The sequence below is a fragment of the Nesoenas mayeri genome, assembly GCF_963082525.1.
Source record: "Nesoenas mayeri genome assembly, chromosome: 8".
In the NCBI taxonomy this organism is placed as follows: Eukaryota; Metazoa; Chordata; class Aves; order Columbiformes; family Columbidae; genus Nesoenas; species Nesoenas mayeri.
Genome location: NC_137554.1, coordinates 35,801,472 through 35,814,700, shown reverse-complemented (window position 1 = coordinate 35,814,700; position 13,229 = coordinate 35,801,472). Strand labels below are relative to the sequence as shown.

At 44.3% G+C, this 13,229-nt stretch overlaps 1 protein-coding gene across 1 annotated transcript in view; it reads left to right on the top strand.

Annotated features, from left to right (window-relative positions):
• Positions 1–343: 343 nt before the first annotated feature.
• TTC39A (tetratricopeptide repeat domain 39A) overlaps positions 344–13,229 on the top strand; it is a gene marked incomplete at both ends in the record, with an annotated part of 34,658 nt that continues 21,772 nt past the window's right edge. The window contains 5 exons of the mRNA XM_080349107.1: positions 344–408; positions 6,495–6,626; positions 7,269–7,345; positions 7,833–7,900; positions 10,636–10,700. Coding sequence (XP_080205233.1) covers positions 344–408; positions 6,495–6,626; positions 7,269–7,345; positions 7,833–7,900; positions 10,636–10,700 — 407 coding nt within the window. The remainder of the gene's footprint in view (positions 409–6,494; positions 6,627–7,268; positions 7,346–7,832; positions 7,901–10,635; positions 10,701–13,229) is intronic.

The window sequence follows — 13,229 nt, the reverse complement described above, 5'->3', positions numbered from 1 at the left end:
ACCTGAGCTCATCAAGCTGCCACGCTTGCACACGGTAACTTCTGCTTGTCCAGGGCCTTATTGACAGTACTTGCAGTTTATCTTACTTTCAGAAAATGCAAAACTTAAGTGACTTTCCACATGGCAGAGGGTAAGAGCATAGTTTAAAAAAAGTCACTTTAATGCTTTGCAGTCACTGGCAATAGAATAGCAGATTATACATGGGAATAAGGCTGGAACTGGAGAAGGGGGGTTGAAAGTAGCATTAGTGCACTGGTAGAAGGAGAACAGATGTGCTGAAGTTATTCTTTCTTTTTCTGGCAGGTCACCTACGTCACACCTCAACGTGGCATTGCATGAGTGCATGGCAGCTCTGGATTTATTTCTTAACAACAAGTTCTCAGATGCTTTAGCTTCTTTACAAGCAAAGTAAGTTGATCACTTTTACTAGTTTTCCTCTGTCTGTTTTTCTTTGCTTCACCATTTCTCAGGAGAGTTGACTAGACAGCTGGTTCTCTGTTAATGGTCGACAAGACTGCATGCCTTTGGTTCAGAAGGGGCTGCTAAGTTAACGTGTTAAGTTTTGGGCAAGACAGAATAAGTGCTTCACACTTGGGTGAGTAAATAACACAATTGATCAAAGATAACTACAAAACGTACAGACTTGTTGTCCAAAGAAGTAACCCCTCAGCTGTAGTACAGTATGTGAGAATAGAAACCATCTTTTGTCACATTTTCCCCCCTCTTCCCATATTTTTCTGAGAATTTGTGTATTTATACTTTTGTGTCTCAGGGAGCAGCTGACCATGAACTGCCTGGTCTGAGACACATTACTTTAGGTATGAATTCCTTTTGTTTGGTTGGCTTTCAGTAACCACTTGCCGAAACTTTCTCACAGCTTGTTTTGCAATTCAGTGTTGTGGTCATGCGCTGTGATTCCGAATTACACTGCAGCCCGGCGTGTAATAGTGGCCCAGCTGCAAGCAGCGAGGTCATAAAATAACTTCTAGAATTGTTATATCTTTACAATGTCTGTGATTTTTTGTGCCCTGTCCTGAAGCCACCTGCATTCTTGGCTTGTTGAAGTTTGTGGTTAGTTCACTTTTTTTCCCCAAGTTACTGAATTTCCCTTTGAGCCATCAGCAGATTGTATCGTGCCTTCTTTCAGGCCACTGGAATATGAGGCAACTAAACAAAACAAGAAAAAACAAGTAAAATTCCTAGGTAATGCAGTAGTGTGTGTTCGATACGCATCGAGATAGCTGTCTGCTTTGCTGAGCTATCAGCCTCAGTCTTTGCTGCCAGAATCCGTAGCTTAACCATGTAAGTAAACTCTGTGAAAGACATTCATGATAGGCTCAGACATATTGATAATACTGGTTTTATTCACAGCAGTGTTGTTCTGTGTTTATATATAATCAGAAGAGATAATAAAAATGGTAAGAAGAATAACTGTTTTCATTAAATTTTGACAGCAAAGCCCTTGTGCCCATCTGGGAATTTTTTCTCCGTGCTTAGCATAAAACAGAGAGAGATTTTATGGAAGGGGGTTTCCAAAACACTGCAAAGCTAGTGGGGCTGTGGGGCGTTTTTCCTGTAAATCCATCTTTCTTCTATTGTAAGTTGTTTTCGTTCAGCTTTTGTTGGGGCCTGCAGAACATATTTCATGAGCTGATACTGGTTTTGTACCTGACTGTATTCCATACTGCAAAACCATTTTGCAACTGATTTTTCATGTTAGCCTGTTGTTATGAGGAGGCCCTTATTCCTGCTGCCCTTGGCAGTGATCTCTGTGAGCGTGAAGCGGACACAGGGCGCTGAGTGCTCCCGGTGGCGATCTCCGCTGTGGACACGCTCCATGTCTTCAGGGGACGACAGGAGCTGTGGAGTTGCACCTGTGGCAATACTGACTGTTTTCTTTAGGAGTCATCAGTTCCTCACCGTTGCCTTTGAGCATGCTGAGGTTTGAAATTGGTTTTCACCGTCGATAAACGTACTGTCTTTGTTTAAATAAATACTTCTCAGTTTTTACATGCCTGTAAAGGATTTCATATCTCCCATTTTGCAGCCTCACCACTACGTTGTAGGACATACTCTGTTCTGTGTTACGTTATTGGAGATTCACTAAATCACTCACGTTTGTCTTCCACAATAAGTGTATTTTCAACTGATCTGTACCATGTGTAACTGGGAACAGATTTGGCAGTGCACAAGAGTTAAAATCGAAAGGCGTTTCCTAGCAGTGTAAAAATACTATCTGAGGATGGTGTCTAGACATGTGTTTAGATAAAGCTCCTTTTTTGTTTGTTTGTTTGTTTCTTTTTTCTATTAGAAAAGCGAATCTACCATAAAGAAGATAACTTGTTTCATTTAAAAAAATCATCTGGCATTTTTGCTTCATATTACGTAACTCATCTTGTTTCCTCAGCTACCTTTTATGTTTTAGAGTCTTCATTATCATTAACAATCATTGTACAATAGTGGGTTCCAATGATCTAGTGGTTTCTGCAGTAAGTTTAATTAAATTACTCTTTTATATGGAGTATTCACACTAAGAACTCTTAAGAAATTCCTTAAATTCAGTCACCAAACGCAGCAGCGGTTTTCAGTGTGTAACCTGTTAACTGTGACTGGAGTGGAGAGAAAACTCAATCTTCTTCCTCAGCCCAGAGACACATAGAGTGAATTGGTTAAAACCGACTAGATTTTAGCCTTCGTGTAGTTGCAAACAGATACGGAGTTGTTTCTGGTGAGATGTCCCTTCTTCTTCCCCAAGAAATTTTTAATACTTTAACAGTTATCCTGAAGGAAAATGTGACAGCCCCCTGATAGTTTGCTGATGTCACATCACTTGGGAGAATGGTAAATAGTAAAGACAAATTAATGGCACAGGGTAGGTAATCTGGCTTACTGGATGATCTGCAACACGTGTGCTGCTCCTTGCAGTATCGTAAGAATGATATGAGGATGATTCATTGCGGGCAGTTGACTTTTTATTTCTGAAAATAGTCTCCAAAAAGCACCTGGTGGAGTGTTAACCCCAGGGTGGCTGTGGTTGAACGTCCAGTTCGGTCCTTTGGTGCGGGAATATCTCAGGTAGGCGTGAAGAGATTGTGCTGCTGGTTAATTGTGAAACTCTTATTGGAAGAGTGTAGTTCTCTGGTACCTATTTGCTATCACTGGAACTTTTAATATGAACCAAATTTACAATATTAAAAATGTTGTCTTGTATACTCTGATCTTTAAAAAGCTTGAAGAGGTTACTAAGGAGATGAAGCCTTTCGTAATGGCTGTTTCATGGTGTGGTGAAATGTTCTTGCCCTGGCGGAACACGAGCAAACGTGAGGTTGTTCAGTTCTCTCTGGGAACTGATCTAGCACAGAAGATGTGATCGTCAAACCGAGCGTGATGAGGGAGGACGGGGAGGCCCGTGGAGACAGAGTGAAGCTCTAGACGGTGGTTGGAGGAAGGTGGTGTACAGCTCTGCAGAAAGCTCATGTTGGCTACTTACTGTAAAGAATATCAAGAACATGAAGAAGGTCATCATTTCTATGTTCTTAATTGTTGTTTTCGCCTCCTAGCTGAAACAATTTACTAGATTATGACTTTTGGAGAATGGCTTAGATCAAAAATGTTCGGGGGTGCCCTTGTTGAACGGCAGCTTTTTGGCTTAGACCAGGCTTAGACCAGACTGGCGGCTCCTGGTAACTAGGGAACCTGGCTGCGGATTGATTAGAATGGTCTGTTCTAGTTGTAAACTTAAAGCTAGTTGGGAGTTTCCTAGGAAACCAGTTTTTGTTGGAAAACACTAATTCATCAAAACAGAAACTTTCTGTGGAAGCCCATGTAGTAGGGCTAATGGGTTATTTGGACATGGAATGGGCCTTCTGATCAAAGCTGAGGGAAGCGTTGAGGCCCCGTGTGACCACGTTCTCCTGACACAGGTCTGGGTACACCCGGGTGAAGGGACGGTGGGTCTGTGGAGGGTCTTTGTCACTGTGCTGGTGGATTTGTTTCACTTCTCACCGCCGCCTTGATACTCGGTGGGGGCATGGACTTGAACCTGGGGTTTCTGTGACCTTGCGCATCCTGCCTGCTGCGTAGTGTAAAAGGATCCACAAAAGGATTTTGGGCTCTGTGCCTTCCACAAAAGGTACGAGCCCCTGGGTCAATTCTGATGTCAACACAGGCCAAGCTTTTTGATTTTTGTACCTCAGCTGGAGGGAGGAGCCGTCACCGTCCTCTCTCAGGCACCTGTGTTCGGGCAGGAGTAACCGTGTTCTCCATCAGCGCTCAGGAAAGGACAGTGCTACAAGGTGACAATGATTGCACCCTAGTTGGAGAACAGGCGTGTGGCCGAACTCCCTAACTGCCTGAAGATATTACTTGTAGTCCCCTTATTCGGCCATGTGATACCAACCACTGGGATAAGTCATAAATCAGAATATTGGTTGTGTTTATGTCATAAAGGCTTGTTAACTCCAGCAGTGTCCTGGGGAAAGTGCTGCTGAGAAATCAAAAGAAGCAAACATTAAAAAAGCTATCAAGCTTCATTCTGTATCCATCCCTACAAAACGCAGGCCTTGAGACTTCGGGCAATAGGCCAGGATGTAGCTGGCAACTTTAACTGCATGGTTAGTATAAATAGCATAGAAAACTGTTACATGTGGTTGCATTTCTACCTGCCTCCCAGCCACTGAGAAGAGAGTAAATATTAGTGTTGATAAGTATCAGTTGACTAATGATAAACATTAATTAATATCTCCTTTAAAATATAAGAAACAAAGTAGATGAGACCATTCGTTAGGGCAGGAGCAATTTGGGATTGGGAGCAAATTACTGTAGAGGGAAATCCCTCTTTACATACATATCAAAAGTAGCAATTTTCCTTTTAGTGCAGTGAATTTAGTATTTACCTGCTTTGATTTTGAAAGCAAATTCCTAAAATTCTGAAAGGGGACTATTTTAGTGCCTTCTTTGTACATTGAATTTGAACCTCTGGAAGGGTTTTGTTTTAATAAACATGAGATGAAGAGTCTCTCCCTGTACCTCCTGAGGCTGATGATAATCGAACGAGCAGGAACACTCCATCAGGCTGGTGATTTATGGTATGTTCACTTTTTTTCTACTTGGTATTATTGTAACGCAGGAGGCCAAGACAGAGCTGTCCTGACTCCACTGGATTTTAAACCTACCTCTTCATGATCTGTCTGTTCTTCTTGCTCGTGTTGGAGGTGAGATGGATGTTAGCACGGTCTGGGGCTCACAGGACTCACGGCAGCTGGTGATGTCCCAGAATGGTTTTTATGCGGGGTCGGTTTAGGGGTTGGTTAGAGCAGCTTGTTAAGTAGCCTGTGGATGTGGTGAGGGCAACTAGAAACTAGGGACAGCCACAACACAGGCTGCGGTGGTTTTAAAGGTGTTCCCTGCGAGTTTCCTCCGTACAGCCAGCCTGCTCTGTGCCAGGCGTGTTGGGGAACGTGACCCCTCGTTGTCATTGCGAGGGCTGGAAGGGAAGCACCAGGTATCGGTGTGACGCTGTCTGTGCCAGCGCTGCGTGTCCCTACACCTCAAAAATAGATATACAAAGAAAGTCAGGATGATATCACTGCTCTTTAGCAACGTTTGTCCAAGTCGTGCTATTTGTCAGGAGTGGGTTAGCAAGGGCTACCAAGAGTTTCAGGAATTCATCTGAGCTTTCCCTTCGGTATATTTCCCAAGTCATCTTTATTGGACCCCTAGGCCTGAAGATATTGCGACTCATTTGCAAAGGATTAGAACGCCCATGGGTACTGCCTGAGCGCTGTAAACGTGCGCAACGTGAAAACTCTTCTGCCCGAGGAGAGGTGCTGGCAGTGGCTGCAGGGTGGAGTTTATTGTTTTCTTTGCACTAATGCCAAAGTTTTTGACTTTCTGCAAAAGAGGCACCGTCTGAAATCCCACAGAAGAATATTTAAGTTGAACAATTTGGGGTGGAAGGTCGGCAGAGAAGGAGAGGAGAAAAAACACTCTGTTTGGCGTGGACTGGAACGCTTCTGCTGGGAAGATCTGTTTGAAAAGATTCGACTTTGGCCGTGGTTATAATATTGTGTTACTTATCCCCTTGAGTCTGTCCTGAGCAGCTATCCCAAAATGGAAGAAGAATTGGATTGGCATCACGTGTTGTAGTATTCATTAGATACTCCAGTAAAAAACCCTGTGATTCTATGGTCCCTGAATAGTTGACCATGTGGTTAGTTCTTATGTTTTGTTACGTTAAATACCTACTCGTGGCTCCGAATTGAAACATCTTAACACAGGTATTGAAACTGGAGCTGTGGACGTGATTTCCTGTAGAAATATCGATGTATTAGCATTTCTTGATTATTTTGCATATCCTTTGTGTTTCATTTTTAGTTTACTTAGACCTAGTTCCCATCAGACTGGTGAGTTTCTGGAATTGGACTAGTATTTGTTTTTGAAAAGTAATAATATAGTCAAATCAGCTGTGTTTTGCCCCTTGTGTTTTCTTGCAGAACTAAAGATAGTATGTATCACGCGCTGACTTACGCCACCATCCTGGAGATGCAAGCGATGATGACGTTTGATCCTCAGGACATACTGAATGCAGGAAACACAATGAAGGAAGCTCAAGCCACTTGTCAAAAGTAAGTGTGGAGAGATTCAGTCAATAAATAGTCTCTTCATGGGAAACTTTTGAAAGACATACAGGTTAAAAAAGGACGTGTGATTTCACAGAAAACACAGGAGGTTGGAAGGGGCTTCAGGAGGTCGTCTGCTCCAGCGTCCTGCTCAAAGGGGGGTCGCTTGTGAGGTCAGACCGCATAATTTAGGGTTTTCAGCAGTCTAGCCTTGAAAACTTCAGCTTACTGCAATACCTGATTTTCCTTGTCAATGAGATTTTTGTCCTGTCTGTGTCCCCACTCCGGCGGTACCTGGAGGTTATTTAGCGTTTGCAGATAGTGCAGAGTCTCGCCGTTCGGTGATGGTTGTGCTGTCTTGGAGTCAGCTGTGCTCCCGCCTCTGTGCACACATATGCACACATACATACACACAACACGAATCAAAAAGCCAGATTTCTGCACACAAAGGGTAAAAGATGGACCCCAGGAGGACCATGTTGACTAAGTTCTGCATGGAATATGCTGAAGTTTGTGTATGCGATGGGATGGCAGAGACTTGGTGAGCACCCGGGGTACGTTAGTGGCTGTATGGGTGGCCAGTTGAATGATAACGTTCTCTGTTGTTGATGCTTCATGTCCAGAATGACCAAACTCACTTTTCTGCAGATTCAGGAAGAAAACAACAGTAGCTGATTCTATCAACAACCTTGTGCATAGGCAGACCCTGGAGCACTTTACTGAAGGTAAGACTATCTCTAGATGCACCGTGTTTTCATCTCTTTTTTGCTGCAGTGTGAATTGTGTAGAGTTGCTCACCCAAGATGTTTTTGCAGACTGTGAGTTCGCTGATAAAATTGCTGATTTGGCATTTCCAAAATTGCTGTGTCACCGCATCCAAAATTACTAACTTTTTTGTTGGCTGCTGACTCAGCATTCCCAATAGTTGCTGGGTAAAGAAACACCTTGAAAGAAGTAGGGAAATGCCTAGAAAGGTTCTAGATCCAGAATTCCTGGAAAGCACCAGAGGAATTCCTCCAGAGTTTCTGGAACTGTGTGTCATTTGCTGTTTGGAGTAACTTCAGCAGTCCGGACCTGAAACACTGCAGCAAATTTCAAAACGTTTTCTCAGTTTGAGCTTTGTGATCTTATTCCTGTATTCACAGGCCAAGCGTTTTTCAATTACTCTTTGTCTGATTGATCTGTTTTCTTCCCTGCTCTGTGTGACACCAGAGGAAATCCACGCAGAGATTTGCTATGCTGAATGTTTGCTTCAGAGAGCAGCGCTCACGTTCCTCCAGGTACGGATTCCCGAGGGCTCTTTGCGAGGAAAGAAGTTCAGGTTTCATTTCTTAAAATGAATGAAATGGTAGAAGACCCTAGTTTGACCTAATGGTGTAAGATTTTCTCATCTGTATTACATCTGGATTTTATCTGGACTACCTGCTGATGAGATGGTAGAGTGTTCTGTTGTCCTTCATGATTATTTAAAGTGGTAGTCTCGCTGCGCGCATCGCTGGGTCCCCTGTGACGCCCTTCTCCAGCCCCTTTCGGATGTGTGCGATGGAACTGCGATCAGCGGTGATGTTTCAAACACTCTATATTGGGATATCAGACTTTTTAAATTGTTTTTTAAAAGATGGTTATTGCAGCTGTGCTCTGCTCAGTCCGTCGGGCGTTTGCTTTCCCGGGCTGCTTTCTCACTTGTTAGTCCTTGAACAGCTGTTTTGGCCTATTAGGCTCCTCACAGGCTTTTTGCTGAACGGCGCTGCCTGTGTCTAAAAGGAGGGGAGCTCTCCTTCTTCTTTGAATTTCATCTGTCTGTACCAATGAAACTTGATTTGTTTGATGGATCGACGTTAGCAATACTTAGTTGGGCTCCAGCTTTCAATTTAAATTGTTAATCATAGTTGAAATAACTGATTTTTCTTCTTGATTTGGCCGCACTTGCTATATGACAGTGGCCCATTTCATCTTTGCAGAGGAGATAATCAAAGTCACGTTCACAAAGGGCTTCTGCCTCTTGGCTCACAGATGCTGATAGAGAATGAAATGCAGGTGGTGATTTTGTGATGTCTGGGAGCTGTCAAATGGGCTCCGATCTGCGCTGCTCATGGTGTATGAACTGTGTGCCCTTTGTCGCCGGTGCGCCATGCCCCTCTGCCAGAAACCATCGCTTCTGGCAAACCAGTAGCCAGAGTAGCTGCTTCTGAAGGATTTTAGAGCGGTGATGATGGTGACTTAGTGTAAAATGATGGACTTTGAAATGGCCAAGGTGTAGGTTCCCACGTTCCTTGGGGGTCATGAGTAGCCTCCCGCCCTGGGGACGGTTCGGGCAATATCCGAAGCTGTGGAAGCAAGGCTTTTCAGAACTTCTTTGTGCCTCTGAAAAGTGTCTCTTTGTTTTAAGCACTATTTTCACAGGTATCTGTTTTTAAAAATGTTTATAGATACATGAGAGTAAGACAATAATTTATTGTCCTTTCCGCATAAAGAATCTCTGTCTACTTGCTTCCTCTTCTGTTCTGTGTTCTGTTTTTCAGGAACACATGAACTGGTTTTAAAAACGAAGCAAAGGTACTTGGTTCTGTTGAAGTGGTTAGTTTTGCTGCTTGATGCAATTGACCAAATCCAGTTGAAAACACATAAAAATTAGTCTTGGGATTTTTCAAGGGCTGGATTATTCTCACGTTGTTACTTCTGTTGTTCGTATAATGAATGCTGAATTTAAACATTTTTAAACCATCTTCTTTCCATTTTCCACAGAAAGGAAAATATGACTGAACTTTTAGATATGGTTAGGTTTGCCATACCCCTTCCCCCAGCTGCTAATTAAAAACCGAACTTTCTACAGAACAAATTAAAACAGGATCATATTTCTCAGTGGTTGTTTGTCTGTGTGTGATTGGAATTCAAGTGTCTGGGGATATATCATCAGGAATTACATGTTCGTTTATGGTACATAGTTCCTGTCCTCAGTTGTCACTGCTGGTCACGTTGGTTACGGGTGGCTGTGAAGGACACGGGCAGTTCAGCGTGAGGCTGCCCATACTAGTTCCTAAAAAGCAAAGTCTGTAAGAAATTGAACTGTAACTTTGATTGAAATATCTTCCTGACTTAGAGGAGGATGGAAGGTTCTTTGAGGCAGGTTCTGTCTTGTGTACATACCAGTAAATACAATTGGGCCCCAAATCCTTAACGGGAACAGTAAAACAACCAAATGTTCACCTGATCTAGGCTGTTTTCTCCACAGTGCTTCATATAGCCCCTTAAAATGCCATCACAGAAAAGTAATCTGCTAAAACACATGTAGTCTTCCTATCCCAAATTGTCAGCAGATACCAGAACAAACCAGAGTGACAGGTCATGTAGGATGAGCAAGGCAAGAAAGTGCCACTGGGAAGTTAGGAGACTCAAGAGTTCCCTCTTTGGGGTACAACTGTAAACCAGTGGTCCCTCAAATACACTTTGCTGTAAGTTCTCAGTTCGATACAGCTTCTGGTGTAACGTCTTACCATACTAGCGTGGATCTCATAGATACTTTAATATTCAGACCAGAAGGAGCGTATCCTGCATAACTTTAATTACCCTGCTTCCTTTCTAGGATGGGAAACTATGTGGTGTAGACTCCTGAGGACAAGCAGTTATTTCTGTCTCAGGCCGAGCAGGAGGTGTTTGGATCTCAACGGCGCTGAGGGACAGACGAGAGAAAGCTGGTTTTTGAAAAAGCCACAAATACACGTGCCCTGGGTGCCGTCCATTAGCTTAGTCCTTATGTTCATTGATGCAAGTACGGATGGTCCAAAGGCCACAAGGGCTAAACTAATTTCAGAAGCTATAAAAATAAAGTGTATGTGTCTCAACAGAGTAAAAAAATAATTTAATATAGGAAGGAAGTCCTAAATCTTTGTATTGTTTCTTAGAGACTTCTGTTGCCTATGTCATGACGCGTTCAAGGCTTGTTCATCTCAAGAAAAATAAAAGCCCTTTATAATTCTTAAAAATCCTTATCACTAATGTGTTTCTATTCTAACAGGATGAAAATATGGTTAGCTTCATAAAAGGAGGCATCAAAGTCCGAAACAGTTACCAAACATACAGGTAAGTCAGAGTTATGGTGTAATTAAGTGTAGTTTCAGTAAAAAGTGCCGCTGGTCAAACTGTCAAATTCACAGATTAATTACTGTTACTATGAGCCTCGTACCTGTAGCCTTTCTCAGCCCACACACACTCCTCTGCATAACCAAGGACACTAATACTATGGCTGATTTGAAATGTAAAGATAGTGGACCCTAATGCCGTTAGCTCCCAAGGTTTACCTGCTTCAAGTATTATATGCTTGAAATTATGGCAAAAAATAACTATTCTAAGTGATGCAGTGCTCGTTGTGTCTCCATAGCATAATTTGGAGGTTTCACTGCCATTGGGCATACAAAATGGCATTTCTTTGTAGTTCTAGCTGCAGCGTTTTGGAACATTCAAAACCAGTAGCTGAAGCACAAGTAATTCCATAATAAATGCATGAAACTGTAGCAAAATTAAGAGACAATAAACTGAAGAGCTTGCAGTGGAAAGTTATAAATGTCTTCAAAGATTAGCCAAATTTACAGGAAACGGGTTTATAGGGGCTGGTTGGCACCGCGGAGCAGCTGCCGCCTCCCGTGTCACGGATCCCTGGGCAGCCCCGTCCAGGGGCCGCTTTGCCTCAGATGCGCGGTGAGATGTGCGGTGAGATGTGCGGTGAGATGTGCGGTGAGATGTGCGGTGAGATGTGCGGTGAGATGAGGTGAGATGCGCGGTGAGATGCGCGGTGAGATGCGCGGTGAGATGCGCGGTGAGATGCGCGGTGAGATGCGCGGTGAGATGCGCGGTGAGATGCGCGGTGAGATGAGGTGAGATGTGCGGTGAGATGCGCGGTGAGATGCGCGGTGAGATGCGCGGTGAGATGCGCGGTGAGATGTGCGGTGAGATGCGCGGTGAGATGCGCGGTGAGATGCGCGGTGAGATGCGCGGTGAGATGCGCGGTGAGATGCGCGGTGAGATGCGCGGTGAGATGCGCGGTGAGATGCGCGGTGAGATGCGCGGTGAGATGTGCGATGAGATGTGCGGTGAGATGCGCGGTGAGATGAGGTGAGATGCGCGGTGAGATGCGCGGTGAGATGCGCGGTGAGATGCGTGGTGAGATGCGCGGTGAGATGCGCGGTGAGATGTGCGGTGAGATGTGCGGTGAGATGCGCGGTGAGATGAGGTGAGATGTGCGGTGAGATGTGCGGTGAGATGTGCGGTGAGATGCGCGGTGAGATGAGGTGAGATGCGCGGTGAGATGCGCGGTGAGATGCGCGGTGAGATGCGCGGTGAGATGCGCGGTGAGATGCGCGGTGAGATGTGCGGTGAGATGAGGTGAGATGTGCGGTGAGATGCGCGGTGAGATGAGGTGAGATGCGCGGTGAGATGAGGTGAGATGCGCGGTGAGATGAGGTGAGATGTGCGGTGAGATGAGGTGAGATGTGCGGTGAGATGAGGTGAGATGTGCGGTGAGATGCGCGGTGAGATGAGGTGAGATGCGCGGTGAGATGAGGTGAGATGCGCGGTGAGATGAGGTGAGATGCGCGGTGAGATGAGGTGAGATGTGCGGTGAGATGCGGTGAGATGCGCGGTGAGATGAGGTGAGATGAGGTGAGGTGTTTGCGGAGAGTGAGGTGTTTCGTTAGCTGCGCTTCTGACCTGGCGAGGTACGGCAGCTCTGCTCTGAGGAGAAGGTGGGCGCTGGTGACGATGACAAGCAGTGTCGCTTGTCTGAACTCGCACTCTGCCATTACTTGGTGTCTGTAAGCCAAAAACATCTGCTTAAGCAGGCTTCTTTTCAAGCAGGAAGTTACGGGGAGCTGCTTTCAACATGCGCAAAAGCTTTTGAAAGGGCAGTAGTAAATTCTAAAAATGACATTAAAATGTACACTACGGGAAGCAGACTCAGTTGTGTCTTAATAAATTAAGATCAGCTCTAACATATGTAAAAACAAAGTAGTATAAATCTGGTAACCCTTGGGTGGTCCTCTTCAAAATAATGCTAACAACAACTTGCATATTACTAAAATGGGCTTTAACAAAGGGAAGGTTTGTGTCTGAGGTTGGCGGTTACAGTTTCATCCTGCACCTTTGATGTGGAAAGAAGTAATTGTTTGCAGTTTTGGTGAGAGTGTGGTGCGGCAGGTTACAGAGAGAGCAGCGAAATACGGCAACGAGAATTTGCTTTGATTGATTGGTGTTTTTACAACACGGTTTCTGATAGAAGCGCCATCTTTCCTTTCCCCGTTCCTGGATAGTCCCCAACAGCAGCCCTGGAAAGGCAGGAGTGACTGTGGCAAAGATCAGTCTCTGAACCTGTCTTTGAGGGAGAAGGTTACCATACACTGTAGAAAAGATAGAACGAAATAATGGTTAGTGAATAAAAAGTATCAGAAACCTTTCACAGTAGTACAAACTTGTACGAATAATTTCTAAAAGTGAAAGCTAAATATGCATCGTATTTTGGTTTGTTTTAGGATGTTAGATTTGAACTCAGAACATACACAAAACGCTGTGCAGTCCCGGCTCTCCAGGTGTTCATACTGAACGGGAGAGGCGGCGTTG